Source organism: Peromyscus leucopus, chromosome 3 (genome assembly GCF_004664715.2).
Source record: "Peromyscus leucopus breed LL Stock chromosome 3, UCI_PerLeu_2.1, whole genome shotgun sequence".
In the NCBI taxonomy this organism is placed as follows: Eukaryota; Metazoa; Chordata; class Mammalia; order Rodentia; family Cricetidae; genus Peromyscus; species Peromyscus leucopus.
This window is the reverse complement of record NC_051065.1, coordinates 102,480,780-102,501,539: the sequence shown is the minus strand read 5'-3', so window position 1 is coordinate 102,501,539 and position 20,760 is coordinate 102,480,780. Positions and strand designations below refer to the sequence as shown.

At 46.7% G+C, this 20,760-nt stretch overlaps 1 protein-coding gene across 1 annotated transcript in view; it reads right to left on the bottom strand.

The window, feature by feature from the left end:
- Antxr1 (ANTXR cell adhesion molecule 1) overlaps positions 1-20,760 on the bottom strand; it is a 200,140-nt gene that overhangs the window by 106,893 nt on the left and 72,487 nt on the right. Inside the window, 3 exon segments of the mRNA XM_028853686.2 lie at positions 1,204-1,282; positions 2,819-2,888; positions 16,670-16,768. Coding sequence (XP_028709519.1) covers positions 1,204-1,282; positions 2,819-2,888; positions 16,670-16,768 — 248 coding nt within the window.

Here is a 20,760-nt window from a genome sequence, read left to right as displayed (position 1 = left end):
GTTTATCCAATGGTTAACCAGGCATGACCTTTGTAAATATCCTCACTGACTTCCTTCATTGCTAGAAAGATCAAATGGCGAGCATGCACTTAGTGAAAGAACGGATTTTTAAATGGAAGTGGTGCTAGAAACATTCCCATTAGGAGGTGGCTTCTTAAGATGAGTGAACTGAGCCCTCGCACGCTTTATCCCAGCACTTGGAGCAGCCAGGCGGACTCTGTGAGTTCGACCGCCTGGTCTACCAAGTGATCCAGAAAAGCGCAAAGCTACACAGAGAAACCCTGTCTCGGAAAAAAAAAAAAAAAAAAAAAAGATGAGTGAACTGAGCCCCAACTGCCCAGGTAGGCTGAGCTTTGAGACAGTGACCCTGGTCAGAAGGGACTTCATAGGCCCAAGTGTTCTCTGTCAAGCGCCCCCTCCCCACATTACCTCCTCAGAGGACCTTGGGATCACCAACACCAGGGCGCATGCTCAGTCAGTGTAGCATGACGTGAAGGTGTCGCACACACTGTCCCTCTCTTTTAAACACATATTTTTGATTTATTGGGTATCACATTAAAAAAAAAAAAAAAAACAGCTCCTCTGGTGATTTTAGGGGTAGCCAGAATGAAGATGGCCAGACAGGAGGGATCCATGTTGTAGGAGCCAGCAGCCAATACTTTGTGTCCCTAATGCAAGACCCAGTCAGTCTCTCTCCCTGGCTTCATCACTTTTCCATTTTCCCCTAGATTATCCCCACAACCACATAAACAAGTTCCCGTTTTTCCCATCCTTAAATAATAGGTCCTCTATAAATTCTATACCTTTCTGTAGCTGGTACCCATTTCCTGCTCCTTAAAATGAAAGAAAACAAAACACCCAAACTCTTTAAGATACATTTTCTGTGTTGCCCAGTTCCTTCCTACCTCCCTGGTCACAAGTGTGTCTGACCCAGGGGCCCACCCTCACTACGGCCAATCGTGTCGCCTGTGCAGGCCGGTACACCAACCAGGGCTCCTCCTCAGTCCCAGAGACAGAGAACCCGAGGGCCGGACACTTGCATCACTGATCCACAGTAAACCACACCCTGACCCAGCTGGCATCAGGGCTCGGCGGACAGAACAAGACTCAGAAAACGTTTCATGTTTGATGTTGGGGAAGGCTGGGCTTTGGGAAGAGCAGTTGGAAAAGATAATGGCGATGAGGTGGGAGGTTCTGACTTACGCAGTGTGTGGTGGTGATGATGACGGAACTGGAGATGAAGGACAGGCCGTCATTCATGCTGACCTGCAGGGCCGCTTTCCTGCAAGGATGAGAGAACCAGATGCACTTAGGACAGCGTGCTGTGGAGCAGCAGCTCTAGAGCCAGACAGAGCTTGATTCCTTCCCTGTGGGGCCTGAGAGTCTTCCTTGTAGCATGCAGAGGACAGTCTCTCAGGGCCACACACCTGTGACATCCAAAGGATGCTGGGATGGGCGCAGGGGATGTGTCAAGGTGGGATGGTAACTTTGCATTGCAGTAAACTGCAACGGACAAGGAAAGACTGTCTATTCGATCTGTTTGCTATAGTTCTTCCTTCCTTCCTTCCTTCCTTCCTTCCTTCCTTCCTTCCTTCCTTCCTTCCTTCTTTCCTTCCTTCCTCCTTTCTTCCTTTCTCCCTCCCTCCCTCCTTCCCTCCCTCCCTCCTTTTCTTTCTTTCTCTGAGACAAGGTTCCTCCACGAAGCCCTGGTTGTCCTGGAACGCAGCACTGGAGACCAGGCTAACCTTGAACTTAGAGATCCACTTGCCTCTGCCTCCTAAGTGCTGGTATTAAAGTTGTGTGCTACCACATCCTGCTAGATAAAGCATTCTTAGAGCACCCAGGTCAATAGGGATAATCGGACAAACTGTAGGCTGCATGCTCAGCTCTTGTTAATGTGGACTCAGTGGTCTTATGGGGCAGTTTTGTGGATCCCTGTAAGACTCATGGAATTACAGCTGTGGACAGATTGGTTTGTCTTCTCCAGGCTTCCATCCATAAAGTCTCACCGAGATAAGAAATCAGGTCATGCTATGTGATTGTGGGCTGGGTAGCAGGGTCCCAGTGTCACAGGCTGACTGCAGACACTCAGTCGGAGGTCTCAGTTGGAACAAGTGATGAAAGGAGAATGTAATGTTTTCCTTGGAAGCCATCTCCAGACTGGTAGGCATGGTTTGGAGAGGCTCTTTTCTGGTCTCTGAAATATCTGGGCTCTCTGCTGGGCTCATAGTCCTATTCTAGCTCAGGGTGTTGAGTCTCTTGTATGGACATCTCATCCAGCACTTGTTTTAATGGCACCATGCAATGTTTGCTGTATGTGAGTTCAGGGAGTGTAGGTGAACACCTGAGCCTCTGTGGAGGATGGAGAGCAGTGATCATGAACCAGCCATGGATACTTACTCGCCTTTCTGAGCTTCCTTGTCTTGAGGGGACAGAGAACAGCCACTTTTCAGGGCACACGTGATGACAGAGTGAGGTAATGCACGTGAGAACTTTCTAGAAATGTGGTTGGGCTTGAGTCAGCAGACCCAGGCTTGAGCCCAGACTCTTCCACTGGTTGCTGTGGGACCCTGAGCAAGTTATTCAAACCCTTCTAGCTAGCCTGAATGGGAGTGTCTCATTGTTGTGAACTACAGAGGATGAAGGAGATACTCAATCACCCTCCTGCTGGCTGGTTTGCCATAGCTTTGGCACCATCCTCATCAGAAGAATCTAGAGAAAGATTCCACTATGACAGTAACAAAAGAGATCGCTGTCCCTCTATCCCCTCTGCCTCCTCTTCCCTGGCTGTAGAACTCTGTGGCCGATGGAAACTTACATGCCAACTTCTTTTAAGATGGGTGCTGGGCACAGCAAGTAAGTGTCTTCCACAGCAAAGGGCTTCTCATCTGCAAAAGGAAATCGCAAGGTCATGTTTTCCAACTTGGTATCTTTGGAGGTCACCAACAAGTCCAGAGGGACCTGGTGAAAACAGAGAACTGTGTGAAATAAAAACTCCTCTTGCACTGAGTTATGGTTGGAATATAAAATGTCCCCCGAGGGCTTACTGTTGAAACCAAGTACCATGCTGGTGGGGGGTGGGGCCTAGCTGGTAGCTCTCTCTCTCTCTCCTCTTTCTGGTAGTGTACTTTCTGTCTCTGTCTATCTATCTCATCTATCTATTATCTATCTATCTATCTATCTATCTATCTATCTATCTATCATCTATCTATCTATCTATCTATCTATCTATCTATCTATCTATCTACTATCATCTATCTATCTATCTATCTATCATCTATCTATCTATCATCTATCTATACCAATCTATAGATGATATAGATATAGAAGTAGATGTAGATGCCATGAGGTGAGGAACTTTCTTCCTTCACTCCCTTCCAACTCAATGGACTGAAACTTCTAAGAATCAGTTTCTCTTCTTGTTTACCTTGGGTATTTGTCAGAGCAGCAGAAAGCTGACATATGTGCTAGACCCCCCCACACACAGTAGCACCCCAACATGTGTGGTAGCATCCTCTAGACGAGGACTCAAGGCCTCCTTCCTGATGCTGGTCTCCTGGCTCCATGTCCATCTGAGATAGCTCTCTTACAACACAGTTTGAGTTTCCTTTTCTCTTAGGGATAGCTGAGGGGTTCTAAGGAGATTCACATCTCTGACCAGTTTGAAGGAGGCCATCTTCATGGAGAAAATGCGCTGGCAAACACAAGCGGGTACACCAAAGTATCCCTGAGTTTTAGAAGGCGGGCAGCTTCCATGAGCCTATGGTCAGGTTTCAGGAAAACCCAAATAGGAGTTGTGTTTAATTGGGGAACTGGGAAGAGACGGGGCCTGGCATGGGCTAGGGCTCAGCCCTAGGGTAATGTGTCCTCAGGTCGAAGGTCAGTATGAATTGCAGAGCCTGTAGGAGAAAGTCATCCAATGCACTCATCTTTAGTACAAAGTATAGCCTTTGCGGAGACAGCTAGCTGATAAAGTACTTTTGTGCATGAGTCCCAAGTTCAGATCCTGAGCATCCATATAAAAGCCAGGCAGGGTGGCAGGCACTCGAAATCCCAGCACTGAGGAGGCAGAGACAGGCAGATCCCCGGAGCCTGCTGACTCACCCGGCTAGCTGAATCACTGCTTCTCAGATGGCTTGCGGGCAGACGGCTGCAAGGTCTAGATGCCTAGCCCATAAGCGGCTTGTGGCCTTGATAGCACTCGGCTCGTGACAGCCTTGGGAGCTAAGGCAAGAAGGGGGCTTAGGTTTTCTCCCCCACCTCGAGTGTGTGTGTGTGTGTGTGTGTGTGTGTGTGTGTGTGTGTGTGCTTCTCTATGGCTCTCCATCTTAGTTTTTGAGACGGGTTTTCTCAGCGAACCTGGGTCTTCCTGATTCAGTAAGGCCATCTGGTCAGCAAGCCCTGGTTATCCTCCTGGCTCTACCTCCCCAGTGTTGGGATTGATGATAGGCACACACTGCTGTGCCGGGCTATTTATTTCTTTTTCATATGCAGGTGTTTAGGGATTCAAACTCGGGTCCTTGTGCTTCTGCGGAGCACCGTACCAACTGAGCCACCTTCCCATCCCGGGATCGTTTTTTCAGATGCAGAAATGGAGGTTCAGAAAGACAGGGGACCATCTTGGCTGCAGGGCGATAAGAAGCAAAGCCAAGCTCAGACCCCAAACTCTGCAGCACCCTGTCCTCACGGAGAGACTTCTGGCTCCAGGGAAGTCTGTATGAAGGACTAAGCCAAACTACCAGACTTGGCTGACTAGAACTTGTCCTTACTTCCCTGGGGCTGTGGTTTATCCACAGCTTTCGCACACAGTACCTGTGGTGCAGCCCCCCCCCACAGAGCCACAGGCAGCCACAGGGGAGCCCCAGAAGGCCTTGTGACTCTAGGCTGCATGCTGTGGTTAGATCTGGAGGGCTTCTGAGGTGCCATAGCAGTGAGGCAGTCAGGGCCCTGCAAGGGCTACATGCACGGGTCCTGTGAGCTCCTGCCCTAGCTAATGAGGGGCGGGAGGCCGACAGTGGCCTTGGCAGCAGGACGTTTCTAATTCTCCTCCTCTTTTCATCTTCCTTTCCTGTTTGGGAGACCAAATATTTCTGGGGCTAAGCAGACGGGTGGGGGGGGGATGGGGGGCTGTGGCTGCTTGGGGTACAGCTCCGATGTCCCTGAGGTTGAACCCAGTCTGGGAGGCTTGTGGGCGAGCTCCGTAGAGCTGGCATTTTCTGCTCTGAGAGGGACTGTTTGGTTTGGAGCCTGTTTTCACTTTACCACAAAAATGAGTGGCTTTTTTTTCCCTCTCTCTCTAAACAAAGGAGGGCCATTTGGTTTCCATAACTCAAGTCATCTGACTCCTTCCTGGAATGGCCACTTGGGGAGCAGGGCATAGACTTCCTCCTCTGCCACAGAGGGGCCCGTGCCTGGTTTGGGGGCAGTGCCAGCCCCACGGCAGCCTCTGCCAACGCCAGTGTGTTGTGCTGTTTATGGGGCCATAATCCATTCCGAGGACAATGCAGGCCCTGCTTCTCCGCACACTGGGTGGCCATTTCGCTTCATCGCTCACTGGCACCGAGTTAAAAACAGTAATGGAGACCAGGAGCCTGGGGCACGCTGCATGGTTTTGTTTGCAACCAGGGAGAAAATTAGAGAGGGGTGGGAGTTGGAGACTAGAAGTTTTATTTGATGAATTTGAAATACAGGTATTTCAGAATTCTAAACACACCTATGACATAGTAGCCTAAATCTTTTGTTGCAGGAGTCTGATCTCAGGCGGAAGTTTAACTTAAATCAGGATTTAAGAATCAATGAATGTCATTACAGTGAACTGCTGAATGCAATCTGGCAGGCGTGCATCCCGGAAGCTGGGTACGGGTGTGAAGAGAACAGGAAGAGATGCTGGCCTGACAGATTCAGGTTCAAAGCCCAGGTTTTCCTTTGGCTAGTGTGCAACTAGGGTCAGGTTCATCTACAGATGGTGACTATGACATCATCGTGCTGTGGTGTGCAAATAAATAAGAATGAATTGAAGCACAAAGCATGGTACTTGAGACTCAATAAGGACTCGAGAAGCTTCCCTCCACCTTATTACATGGTACCCAAGCCTTGAAAATCCACTGCAAATGTGAAGACCACAACTTTCAAAATGCCCAACTGCTTATTCACATTGTCCAACCATACTAACGTCATTTAGATGTTAGTTTTGGAGAAATTGTGTGTGTGTGTGTGTGTGTGTGTGTGTGTGTGTGTGTGTGTGTAGCTAAATAAATATGCATAAGGGTTCACCCACCCTTGTATACACACAAACCAATTTATGATGATTTTGTTCAACACTGAACAGCTGAAGTCTCACGTTTCCACACTCATCCAGAAGGCAGATACTAGTACTATAGTTTGGGACTCACAAATGCTAACTATCCCAAATGCTAGTTAATTGAGTTAGTGCTACAATTCTAGAAGGGTCAGAGCTGGAATTCAGATTTCTGTTTTGTTGAAATGATTAAGACCTTGAATAGGCAGAGCTGGCCCCCAGCAGTGAGCACACCTTTCAGGGCAGAGGATGAGGAGTCTCAGAGCTACAGGGAGCCTCAGGAGTCTCCCTGGAGGTCCCACTTTAACAGCAGTGAACTAAGAATCTGGATCCACACAGAAATGAGCCTAGTTCCAGGGTCTCATTTAACAATCTAACATTCTTCAGGTTGGGGGAGAAGGTCTCAGTATTCTTCCCTACAATTTGGTGACTATCTATGGATTTGGGATAAAACCAAGATTAAAATTCATTAGCCAATCCAAACACCAATCAGTGGGTTCTTTTTAAGGTTGATAAAATAATTCAAATACTTCCCAAGTCCTGGCAACCTTTTCTTGCTATAAATATGTATTCTGGCAAAAATAAACAGAAAAATAGTCCCTAGTCTTATCTAACCCTCTGAGAATTGATGTAAGCCCCCAAAGGAGTCTACATTCCCGCTGTGCTATTTGCATGAGGTAGGAGGGCTGTCTGGGCCGCCAGCTGTTGCTGCCAGGGCCCCCTGGGTCTAGGGTGCATTTTCACAGTTTATCGGAGCCAATGTAAAGGTTCAGGACCAAATTATCAGCTGGTTTGTCAACACCGGTCCAAATGAAGGGAGAGCAGAAGCTAGAGTCTGGCTGAACACCCCCTTGCTCCCCGCCTTCATGAGCTCACAGCTTTGAGGAAAAGTAGAGTCAGGGGCACCCTAAGGTGGTGAAATTCAAAGCATCTGGGTGGAGCTTTATGGAGCCACAGGCTGGAAGGAGGTGGCCAAGTGTCTTGCTACCTCAGTTGTCATTTATGAACTCAGTGGGACCCACTACTGAGAAGAAAGACAGGTCTACTACTGGGCAGTGTTGAGTGTGGGGCCCTATGCTGAAAGCTTTTCATAGATGGGGGGGATGACATCTCAGGATTCCAATAGAAGACATCAGTCCTGCTTTATGGGACAAAGCAGGGACTGTGAAAGCAGAACATGACTTCTACTAAGAAAGGCTGAGCAGTAGTGGTGAAGTCAAGGGGAAGAGAAAGAGGAGTCAAAACCTAATGTGGAAAGACAGTAACTGCATGTGGGTGAAGACTTCAGAAGCTACTATGTGTGCCTCAATGTCCTGTGCTCAGCAGGAACGGGGAGATGCCTTCTAAGTGGTAGAACTGGGAGCCAACCTGGTGCTTACACATGACCCAGAGCTATCTAATCCTCCTGGCCTGGAGCTGGAGGGTTTCATGGAGCCCTCAACAGCCAGAAGCTGTAAGACCAGAAGATGAGTTTGGCCACAGGTTTGAGGCAAGTGTCCTGGGTCAGTGCACTGGTAAGTCAGTCATTCCGGTACATGGGTCGCCAGGGTATGGCTGTGTGCTCTTTCTCCCCATCCTGTTCCGTGGGGCAGGCTGGAGCAGGATAGAGTCATAAGCACATGAAGAGCTGAGTTGCAGAGGTCTATCACAGCTCCACCACTCATGGAGATATAACCCTGGGCAATGCCTTTTACTCTGCTCACAACTTAGAGTTCTCATCTAGAAGATGGCAACAATACTCAGCTCTTGTTTTATAAATCTGAATGAGAATCATTATTAAAAGTTTACCATTTGATAAACACTCAACACATTATCTGCAGTAATAAGGTGGACTGCTGCCAGGTCCACCATCTGGGAAGCCCAGATGCTTCTAAACTGAGGGGCTCTTGCAACTTGCCCACCAAGTTCTATCAGGATTATAGTGTGTGTGTGTGTGTGTGTGTGTGTGTGTGTGTGTGTGTGTGTGTACATATATGAGACCCACATATCCAAATAGGATAATTAGAACACGCATATATGGTACAGTAGTTCTCAAATGTGTGTGGGGGGAGGTTGCCCCATAAGGGGACAGTTGGCAACATTCGAGACAAGATGAGAAATGGCATGGACATCTCCACAAGAATTATCAGCTTGAAACCTCAATACTGCCCTTAAACTCACGATGTAGCCTAGACTGGCCTTCCTATGTTAGCCTCCTGAGTGCTAGGATTATTAAGGTTGTGAACCACCACACCTGGCTGATAAACATCATGGAGGCCTTTGGGCATAATATTTCATTCTCTATGTAGTATTTTTATAGAATTAAGATCATACTACACATAACTTTGTGGGATTTGGCACACACCTCTCTCTGAAGTTATTAGAGTAGCTTTGGGTATTGCAAGAAAACTAAATGAAGGAATGGACCCAGTGTTCTCACAAAGCATTTTCTCCTCTCTATAAATCCACACCAAAAAAATTCTTGACTGTTGACATTTGTAAAACATACAAATTATCTTCTCAGCAAAGAATCAGCCTTTTAAAATGTTGTAATCCGAGGTCAGGATCATTGCTGCACTCATGACAGCTGTAATTTGCTAAGAATAAATATACTTTAAAAACCTTGTTTTTCCCCCATAAAGGACAGCTGAGGATTCACACACAAGGCATGTGCCTTGTGACACACAAACTCTTCTGGCTGCGCACAATTAGATTTGGAAAATGTTTACCTTTGGAGATTAAGAGGCAAGCCCACCCCCAAAGGCCTGAAGCCACGACCACAGGTCACAGCAAGAGTTTGAAGGATGAAATCTTCACCGAAACCCAGGGCAGAGGAGGGAAGGAGGGCCCTGGTCCACACCTGAGCTGTGTGGCACGTGCATGGCACGTGCTGTCGTGGTACGCAAGTTGTTGCCAAAACTGAAATGCACAGGGAGTGAGCCACGAGCATACTTGCCGCCTCTCCTCAGCAGAGCCAGCCCAACCTCTCCAAATGAGTGCTGAATAAACACTTAACAACACAGACGAACAGCCTGCCTGGGCTCCCAGGATCTAGCTGTTTCTGTGCTCAGGGTCTTCTCATGGATCATCCTATGGAAATGACAAAGAACAGGGCTGCACCAAGTACCCATGCATCACTGTGACCTATGGGCCGTGTCCATGATGGTTCAGCCACCTGGTGCAGAAGTGGAGGAGGACGCCAACTTCTCACATTGAGCAGGAGGGTAAGGGCGAGGGCAGGTTTCAAGGGAACTCATAAACAAAGTTTGCCTCAACAATGCCTACAAATAGTGTTTTGTGCCTGAGTCCACGCAGGGCTTACCATTTTCTGTTGCGGCCACTGAGCACTTGGTAGCCCCACATCAAGTCTGACTGCAGGAAGGCACTTGCGGGCATCTCTGTCACCCTGCCTCTGTGAAAGTCTCTGTGGTGGCAAACCTCACAGATCCTCATTCCCATGGTAGATTCCAACCTGTCTGCTGTGTGTCTGGGTTTGAATGATGTGAACATGTAGTGACACACTCTCTCAGGAACCACTTCAAAGCTAGGACAAAAGCCAAGCTCCATCTGAAAGCAGGGGTGATGGAGATGAACAAGCCATAAAGGGGAGGCTCCTGAGGCTGAAGCAACAGGGAAGCAGTGTGATCTTGCCATGGTCACACTGCCAGCTACTGAAAACGATGCTCTACACCCTGGATCTGCCTTCCCTGGATTGAGGTTCAAATCTCAGCTCTCCTATGCATGATATCAGATAAGCAATTTAATCCCTCTGAGGCACTTGAGCACTGGAGTTGGGGCTTTGGGATTTGGGGAACTCTGTGTTTCGTGGCAAAGCAGAGAAGTGGTCCAGAGCCTTGGAGTGAGATGGCCCACGTTGAAGTTGTTAGCCTGGCCATCTAGTGGCCTCTGGCACTTCATTTATCTGACGTTGTTTCCACAATAGCAAACATGAGGCCCCAGATAACTCTTCTCTCCCAGCATGGCTGTGATACTGAAAATGAGATGACGTGGGGAAGAGAGTCACAGAGGGCATGTGGACAGCACAGAGACCAGCTAGGTGGATAGCACAGAGACCTGCTAGGTGGACAGCACAGAGACCTGCTAGGTGGACAGCACAGAGACCAGCTAGGTGGACAGCACAGAGACCTGCTAGGTGGACAGCCCAGAGACCTGCTAGGTGGACAGCACAGAAACCTGCTAGGTGGACAGCACAGAGACCTGCTAGATGGACAGCACAGAGACCTGCTAGGTGGACAGCACAGAGACCTGCTAGGCGCTCAGCAGTCAGTTTTTTAGATGAAGCTTCCTGGGGGAAGAATCAAGACCCCAGAGGGTCCTTATGTCTCTGAGTGACAGAGGGACGTTCTCATGGGACATCAGCTCCTCAGGAACTCACCCAAATTGCATGCGGTGCCTTTGACCGGCACATGCAATGCTCTGACACACAGCAAAGGCTTTTGTTGGGAAGTTTAAGGGTTTTTCTTCTTCTTCCTCTCCCTTTCCCTCTGTCTGCTGTCACAGAAACACTGATGATTGCCTCTGAGTGCTGCAACAGCCCTGGCTCCCAGATGTCTTCTGAGATGAAATATAGTTTCTGGATAGTAAGATGAAGTTTAAAAAGCATCTACATTCAAATAAGGGTCTTTTTCTTTGGGGGAGCTGAGCCTCTTTAGAGGAACTTACAAATTGCCTGTTTGAGAAAGTATCTTCAAAGGGACAGAGCCCGTTCTTGGGGAGTGTACAAAAAGTAAGCCACGGCTAGGCCTGTTAAATAAAATATCAAGCTGCGAAGTAACATTTTATATAAAAAATAAAGCATGGCTGTGAAGCCATACAGCAGCCTTGTAAACTGCAGCGAGTCTGTAAAATGCCAATGTCTTTGTTTCTAGCTGCCGCCACACAGTACAAGGACAGGCTAGCAGGCATTTTATTATTGCATTAGTAAACTGTCCATTTTTTATTTACCATGCATAAAATGGGTTGTTTCTCAGCTTATACCCCAGTGTCTCCATTTCAACATTTTAATCTCTATGCAAGTGGGTTTCCAATTGGAAGCAGAACTTCTCTGGGCACAGCACACTAAATACTGAAGTAGGAGAATGTGCAGCCAGGGTAAACTGATAACATTTGTGGTCTTTCCAAGGTATGTTCTTGGCCAGGAGGGACTTCAGCCTGGTGACTGGAAAGCCAACAAAATGCTAAGTTTAACATGTATGCTATACCTAAATAATTATTAAAAAAATTAAATTAGGCTTAAAAATAACCTTAATGAGTTCTTTTCAAATTGCAGAGGGACTGTGGTTGTGTAGCAATCTTAGAAAACAGACAGGGGGAAGAAAATATAAATTTACTATAGTCCTATTCAGGGGTGGCTGCTGCTAACATTTCAAGGTGTATCTTCCAAGTTTGCACATGAATGTGTGTGAAGAAAAGCAGATCCAAGCCTAGCTTCTATGTATCGCTTGTAACTTTGTTTTAACATAGAATGTAACATTCCCGGGGCATTAGTCACTCTCCTACAGGATTAGCTAATTAGGAAGGGTGATTTGTAATTTACATACAGCTCATCTATCACAAAACATTTATGCTGATACTTAAGTGCTCCCTTCCCCATTTCCTCTCTTCCTTTGCTCTCATGAGCAGGAGCATGACAAAGAGCCACGTCACCCATGTCTCTGTAGACCAGTGCTTTTCAACCTTCCTAAGGCTCTGACCCTTTGACCCAGTTCCTCATGGTGTGGTGACCCCACACAACATTATTTTTTTTTTTGCTACTTCATTGTCATTGCTACTTCATAACTGTAATTTTGCTACTGTTGTGAACTGTAATGTAAAATCTGTGTTTTCCAATGGTCTTAGGCCACCCCTGTGAAAGGGTCGGTGGACCCTAAAGGGGTTGTGACTCAGGTTGAGGACCACTGCAACAGGCATCCCCAACCACTTCCTTTGGAGGACGTGGAGATTAAAATGTGGGCGAAGAATGTATAGAAGGCAACTCTCTCATAAGGAGGAGCCCATCCACACCCACCCTTGGGTGGGTCTCGCTTTCTGAGACTCTCCTTTGAGAAGCCCACCTCCACACTTGCGGGTGCAGCTTACTTTCCTCTGAGCACCCCTCTTTCTCTTAACCCTCCTGCTTATGTATGTACGAAGATGTTTTTATTAAATTTCAACTCTGCTTCATAAAAACAAGTGTGTAAAAATTCTCATTTTAAGAATTGCCTTCTAAGATTTCTGTTGGTGTTTCACTGACCATGCGTGAAAGCCCCGTTCATTTGCATCTTGGCCAGTTCTGGGTACTGAGTTTTGTTATTCTTCTGGGTTCTCTAGAGCAGCATCAGCGATTCAAGCTGGATGTGGTGGCACATGTACCTGTAATCCCAGTACTTGGGAGACTGAATGATTAGGAGTTCAAGGCACTCCTCGGCTACATGGTATGCTGAAGGCCAGCTTGAGCTTCATGGGAACTTGTGTCAAGAACAAAACCAAGGAAAATCCAAGAGAGCCTCCTCTTGCACGCCCATGCTCACACTGAGCACTCTCCATGTGATTATGGACCACTGCTTTTCATATATTTCACCTGTTGTTTTTTTCTTTGATTTTTGTTCACCTGTTGTTTTTTTCTTTGATTTTTGTAAACAATTTTATTATTTGTGTGCACACGTGTGGAAGTCAGAGGAGATCTCTGAGAAGCAGTTTTCTGTCTCTCCATGTGGAATCCAGGGACTGAACTTGGGTATCGGGCTTGCAATTTTACCTGCTGAGACATCACAGTGGCCCCATTTCTCTACTTTTTCCCCCCACATGCCTGACTTCAGTAGATATCTTTATACTAAGCTTTTTGACCCTGTATTATATGTATTATAAATAATTTTCCTTTATTTCCTTTTCCTTTTGATTTTTGTTGGCGCTGGTAACAGAATTTAAAAACAAGTGCTTACACTATCAAATTTTCCCTTTGAGCTCAGGTCCTTTCTGCTCAACATCTTTATACCCTGGGTAATTATGCAAACATTTACTTTTCTAGAAATTTTATATGTTCACGTTCACATTAAGGTTTTCAGGTCATCTGGAATTTGTTTAACTGTAAAGTGCAAGATAAAAATCAAACTTCACCGTGCCTCAACTGGCGGTCAGCCAGTTGTCCCAGCACCATGATCTGCACGGTCGTTTAACTTAACACTAAGTTCACACCGGAGCGTGGCTCTGTGCGTGGCTCCATTTCATTACTGTTTGCCGGTTACACCAGCCACACACTGTTTGAATGATCATGGCGTTTTTGTTCATCCCAGAGTCAGCTCAGGCAGTCCCTGCATTTTACTTGGCTAGTCTTATAGTTTATTCTTCCACATAAAGTTTAAAATTATTTCGTTAACTTAAAAAGCTCCATGGGAATTTTCACTGGGATTGTACTAAAAGTAAATGTTGAATTTAAACCGAGTGGTATCTTTACAATGCTCATTAACTTCTCTGTTTAGTAGCGGTGACAGGGTCACAGGTAATAATGAAGGAGCACCAGTAGCCGAGACTGGGCAGCTGTCCATGGCCGTGTCTGTTATGAGTCCCACCTGCCACACTAAGCCTCTTAACAACCTGAGACATAGGTGCTATTGTCACAAGCATTTCACAGAGGAAACCAAGGCACAGAGTGTTGAATAACCGGTTACAGTAACATCTGGGGGTGACTGAGCCGGGACTCTTCCCTGGTGTCTGTCTCCAGATACTGCACTATGCTTGGAGTCTAGACCATGTCTCTATTCTCATTTTCTTTATATTCCTCACAAAGTTTTCTTACATGTCTCTCATACGTCATTGTGTATGTCTGTACAAATTGCTCTCAATAGATTCTGTCTTGTACCTTTTCCCTGAATATTTTTATTTTAAAAAAGGTTTTATTTACTTATTGTTACATGTGTATGTGCCTGTGTGTGTGGAATGGGGTGGGGGTTGGTGTCCTGGAGCTGGAGTTACAGATGGTTGTGAGCCACCTGGTATGGGTGCTGGGGACCACACTCAGGTCCTCTGGAAGAGCAGACAGTGCTCTTAACTGCTGAGCCATCCTCCAACCCCCTGGAATAGTTTCTAATGGCTGCCCTTGGACTCTGGGCAGAGGTATCAGTAAAAGTAAAGGTGTTTTTAGCTGGGGACAGAGATAGGGGTGAACACAAGCAGTGAACAATGATAAACAGGTATGAAAATGTCACAAAAACTCATTATTTTGTATGTTAACTAACCAAACTAATTGAAAATTAGAAAAAAAATAAGGGAGGTGCTAATTCCGAAACATTCAGTTTAATAACCCCCTTATTGCCTAGCAATACTGTCTAGCAATGAACTAACACTCTAGTTTCCTAGGAATGCAAGACCATTCCAAAGTATGATGCTGTCATTAATTCTCCTGAGTCTTTAATGACGTCATGGCATCGTCTAATGTGGCAGAGACTGGCCATGTGCAGCTATGAACATTAAACAAAACCAAGTGAAATTAAAATCAAATTTCTCTACCCCAGTAGCCAGTATTCAAGTACCAACAGCCACCTTCTGCATGTGGGAACCGCGTGGGCTAGCTCTCTAGAACATTCCCATTACAGAGGAACGAGATGGGATGGCTTGCTATTTCCTTTCCAACTTTACAGTGAATACCTCTTCAGAGTGATTTAATATTACAATGATGTCACTGTGTCATGGAGATGTGTGCCATTGTGTCAAAGAAGTCCTATCCGGCTTTTTGCTTTCTAGGTAAATTTAAACATTTGAATTGAGAGTGAATTCAACACCTTCTGCATCCAGTGTTGCTATGTAACAGGCAAAGCCTCTCTCCGGGCTCAATTCTCTGCCTTCTGTAGCCCTCAAGGCTGTGCTGGAGTGGGATGAAGTTTGCAGTTCAAGCTGCTTCCTGACTCTAATGGCCTGTATTTGTCTGTGAGCGAGTGGATGGCAGGACGCAGGTGGTGAGTGCTTACCGGGAAAGGAGAGAATAAAGGGATGAGAAGTCAGAGGTCAGGGATCAACTGGCAAGTGTTGGCTACAGGGTGGGTCTGACCCATGTGTTGTCTGCCCCCCCCCCACGGTTTGCCCCCATAGAGTCCAGTTCACAAGCTCTGAAAGTCAAATCTTCAGGGCTTTTGACTTTGTGGGTGTTGGAGCTCCGGAGGGAAAGTGGGATTTATGGAAGCTTGGGAAGCAGCTTCCACATTGTGCCTGCTCAGGAACACTGAAAAATGGTTTCAAACAGCACACACATTTTAGACCTAGGGAGAGCATTCCAAATTTTTTAATAAAACTAACTGAATGTTTTCAATGTTTGATATTATCCCAAGCCAGAAATTCCAGATGTCTGTACGGAAGCCACCGCTTGTGTTTAAACTATCAGGAGGGCTTTAAGGTGTCAAGGAGAGAAAAAGAGGTGTGTTCTTCAGTTTTCCTAATTTAAAAACAGGTTCAGACCTCCTCTCTTCTGGGGCCATAAGGAGAAAACCCAGAGTGAGCAGTGAGTGGGTGGGGGTCTGGCTGCCTTCCTTCCCTCCTAACTCTCTGGGCTTCAGAGCAGAAAGGATGAAGCCTGGAATCGCACAGCGTGATGGAAAATGTAGCACAGTGTGGCTGTTGTTTATCACTGCAGACAAGGAGCCAGTAATTGTCCGTGTGATGGACGCCAGATGCAAATAATAACCAGGCTCCCTGCATCTGCCTTTCTGGAACCAGACCTCCCATCTCTCCTGGACAGCCACTGAGTCACACGTCTTTAAATTCAGATATTGCCTGCTGCAAATGTCTCCCCGAGGTTCCACTGTTATGACAGTTCATTTTCCCTCATGAAACGCACTTAGTTTTTTACTTCCACTGTCCTGATTTCATGTAAAGTATTCACCACAATGAGAGTTTCTTGGCTTCTCTAATCAAGAACCTTCCAGACCGAAAAAAGTCCCAGAATCCACACATGCAAGTCCAGGATTCTGGTTTTTGCTTTATTCAGGATTAATCCATTTAGACCATCTTGTTTTCATTCTTACTCTAGAATCTCCAGTGCTTTGCTGGGAAGCCTTAAGTTCCACAGGCCCTCACAAAGCAGGGCCTGCTCGGCCAATGGGGAGTGAGGGGCTTGGTAGACCATAGGAAGGACACAGGCACTCCTCCCTGTCTCCTTAGGGCTGGTTCTCTTCTGTGGGGGGCACGGAAAGCTCTTGTCCAGCTTTGTCCTGATTCCCAAGCGGGGTACCCCTGGGCTGTTCCTACCTAGTGGGGTCTAGACTCTAGTCAGAATCAAGAGCATCAACGGGACCAATTGTTCCTCACTGGAGGCCTCATTAGCACTGAACAGTTCTCTGAAGGCCACTTTACGAGTGGCTGTGCTGGCAATGTGCCCCCCACCCCAGCGTCACCAAGACTTACTGAGTGTGACCGAGTCATTGATCTTGAAGCTGCAGAGGACCCTGTCCACATTGCGGGCATGTCGGAAGCCGTTTCCTCTTACGACCACTTGAAAGGACTCTGAAATGAGGAGCAACAGCACTCATTACTTGACCATCTCCTGTGAGCTTGCTTTCTGTCCACCACAGAACCCCTGGCTGCCATTTCCACAGGCTTCAGAACCCCAGGGATCAGGTCAGGCAGGGGAACAAGAGCAACAGGAGAGCTCCTTTCCACTCACTGATCCCTTCTCTCCCATGTTCTCAAGGACGACGAGGCTTCCTGCTCAGAAGGGCCAGTCCGCACATCAGCTCCTGCCTGCAATGCCTTCCTGCCCCCTCTATTCAAACCGCTTTTCAAGTCTAGACAGTTCCAAAACAAGCAGAGGGGACCCAGGGAAGGGTCCTCCATTTCCTCCCAACATCCCTCCTTGAGTCTGATTTACATTTTGGAATCTCCTGAAAGGTTTCTCCGGAGCCAAGATGCCTCATAAGCCCTGGTCCATGGCACTCCAAGCCTACGGTGGGGCACTGCTGGGCATGCAGCTGTGCAGTGTGTGGTAGTGTCCTTCTGTCTCTTCCTCCCCCACCTAGGAAAGTATTCCTGTAGTTCAGCAGCAGTGCGACATTTTTGCAGCTTCCTCTCTCCCGGGTGCAAGGCTGTAACGTGGCGCACGCATCACTGTACTCAGCTACGAACTCCGTGGAGGTCAGATGTCAAGCATGACCTGCTTGAACTGACCCTGGGCCTCCAGTGAAGGGCCATTTCTCTATGACTAGAAGAGACCTCATGGGCTTGCATATCAGTTGCACACCGGTAGAATGTATGTCCAATTATAAGTATGTATGACTGGCATTGTTATAGACTTAAAAATTCTTTATAGCATTGTCCTACCAAGGAAAAAAGCCAGGTAGCGAAATGTGTAAGAACACCTGCTTGTGTCTGATGATATCAGGCGATCCATTCTGTTTCTTTATTTACTTATTTATTTCTGCGAGCCTGTGCACCTGCAGGGAGCGGCCAGAGGACAACCTTAGCAGTTGGTCCTCAGGAGTTCTCTAGTTTGATTTTCGAAGCAGGGTCTCCTCTGACTTTAGGCTTGCTGAGTAGGCTAGGCTGGATGGCCAGCGAGCCCCACCTGCCTCTGCCTTCCTAATGCTAAAATTAAAAGCGTCTGCCACCATATTGGCTTGAAAGGTTCTTCTTTTCTTCAACCTGTGCCCTGGGGACTGAACTCTAATCCAGAAGAAAAATGGCAGGGTTTGTGAAAGTGGATCTCAAGTAAATTGCGACCCAAATAGAGACTTTGTTTGAGGAAGAATGGAGTCAAGGAGCTAGCATATGGGACTCTTTCAAAGTTAAATAAATGTCATGAGTTTCTGTCACTTTCATTCCCATGGAATTCAGAGATCTTGCTTGCCAAGGCAATAACTGATAGTTAATGGCCCCTCGCGGTGCCAGCCCAGTGGTGAGCGCTGTGTGGATCTGATGTAATTTCCATCTCTCTGCAGGCCAGGGAGTGTGGCTGAGAAAGTGATCTCAGAGAGGTTATGTAATTGCTCAAGATCACACCGATAAAACCCTCAGACACGATCTGGAGCCCAGGGAAGTCAGGCACAAGGACCACTAGCTTAGCTGTCCTCTTCTGACCAGCTGGCTGAAAGCGAAATCGGATGCTCCTGTGTCGGGACCTTGGAGTAATTTAGGAGTTGGGCTGTGATTTCTTTAAAGCTCATCATATCCTAATTTTGGACAGGTGTGCTCACTTGTCAGTCGTGTTGGGCTGAACTACACATGAAACAAAAAACTAGCTGTGAAACCACAGCGGCCCTGTGGGTTGAGAGTAAAAATAAGAAGGAAGGCTTTCAGAAGAACTGGGACCCGAAGAGAAAGGGAATCAAGATTCTGACCTTCTGATGACTTGCCCAGAGCCAGCAAAGCTGGACTCATATCCTCAGAGTCAGAACCTTGGTTGGGAACTTTATTAATCAATGCGGTTTTTCAGGGCTGCAGTCACGAGCAGTGAGGGTTTATATATGCGTGCTGATACTTGCACACAATTGCTAAGTTTAGAAACGTGGATTAAAAACTTAGCTGCTTCCCACCCTGGCACATCTCGGATCACCAGCTGGTTCAATGGATGGAAGGCTCTGACTGCACCGTCTTTCTTTCCTCAATGAAGCTTGGGGAAACCTATCTCGTGTTTCTAGTTTGAATGCCAGACATATAGACATCTGGTTGATGCTTCTGCTGATCCCACATGTTCCCTGCCTTGCCTTTGGCCTCCCTCTTGTTTCCTCACGGATCAGCAAAGGGAGAGGAGATGCTGGAATCAGGCTGCACTCCAAGCTCTCTTCACTAACACCATGTTCAGCACTGGCAGTCCAGCTGTCGAACCCTCTATAAAAGCAGCACCCCACATGTCTGGTTGGCCCAGCCTCGGGGAGTTGAGGAAGGAAGACAGCAGGGACCCATGATGGGAACCAAACCATGCAACCACTTAGGCCTGGGGAGAAGATGCCGGAGTGAGAGGCAGGCTCCTACCCCGCCTGGCACAATTTCCATGTCAGCATACACATTTGGTTTCCAGAACAGCTCAAACATCTGACCCAGCAGCCTCACTGGAATGCCAGAGTCTTGTACAAAGAAGTTATGTAACAGTTCTGTGTAATGAATCTGTAGCACGGAGGAACCAGGCGACACCCCACTCAGTACACCCCATTCTAATGTTCTTTAATCCCAGAGCCGAACAATCTACCCTTCACAGTCTACACAGTTCAGTGCTTACAGAAAATGTGAGCACAGGATCTTCTGTAGGATCCCAGCTCCTTTGGGAAGGTTTGGGATGGACTGTGATCCTTCAGGGAAAACTGTCCATGTGCAGTGGTCTTTGAAATAATCTTTTATGATATTTATCTCTTAAGGTATGTATCCTCATGACATAATGAGTTCATTAGGACCCTTGTGTGATTCTTGTCCCTGTTGATAATCTTGGTGGCAGGAGTTAGCATTTCTATTTCTTCTAAATGCTTGCCTGTGCTAACTGAGGTAGGCTTATCTCCATGGAAGCTCACTGGATGGATGAAAGAACAAAGTGGGGAAAGGCAAGGTGTTCATGTGTTCAGGTCCCAGCCAGTCTAATCTGGGGACCTTCTGAGGTCAACAAATGAAAATATGTTCAGTATCATTAGTCATTACGGAAATGCAAATAAAAACTGCAATACTATTTCATAGCTGATATGACAGCTGTACTGAAAGAGACGGGCAGGAAGGAATTGGTGAAGAAAGGAAAATCCATGTGCATTGTTAGTGGGATTGTAAAAAGGTGTAACCTCTTTGGCAATAGTCTGGCAGTTCCTGAAATTTTAAATATAATTAATCCATGAACCAAACTTTCTGCTCCTAGATATATGTCCAAGAGAAATGAATACTGCCTGTCCACACAAACACTTGCACAAGAACTCACAATAGCACTGTTCTAAGAGCCTACAATAGGAACAACTGATGCCCATTAACTGATGAATAAGATTTCCCTACGTAACAGAATATTACCTAAGCATAAGCAGAGACCAAGTTCTGATGCATGCTGTGACACAGGAGCCTTAGAAACACTGTGCTAAATGAAAGAAGTCAGATTGAAAAGGCTGCTCAGGGCAGGATTCCATCCTTGTGAACCGCCCAAGTTAGCAAACCGGAGACCAGAAGCAGATTAGCGGCTGCTGTGGTGGGGGGTTGGAGTGGCTGCTCACTAGGTACAGTTTCTTTCTGGACGAGGAAGCATTGTGGAATTAGGTGGCTGCTGTGATCACACAACACTGAGATAAATAAAAAAACTGTATGCTTTACAAGGGCGAATTCTATAGTTTGTGAATTAAAAAGAGCAAAAAATAATGGGGTTGGCAAACCTACTCTTTTCTCTACGCTTTGCTTTTCTTCAGTTTTCTTTCTTTCTTTCTTTCTTTCTTTCTTTCTTTCTTTCTTTCTTTCTTTCTTTCTTTCTTTCTTTCTTTCTTTCTTCTTCCTCCCTCCCTCCCTCCCTCCCTCCCTCCCTCCCTCCCTCTCTCTCTCTCACA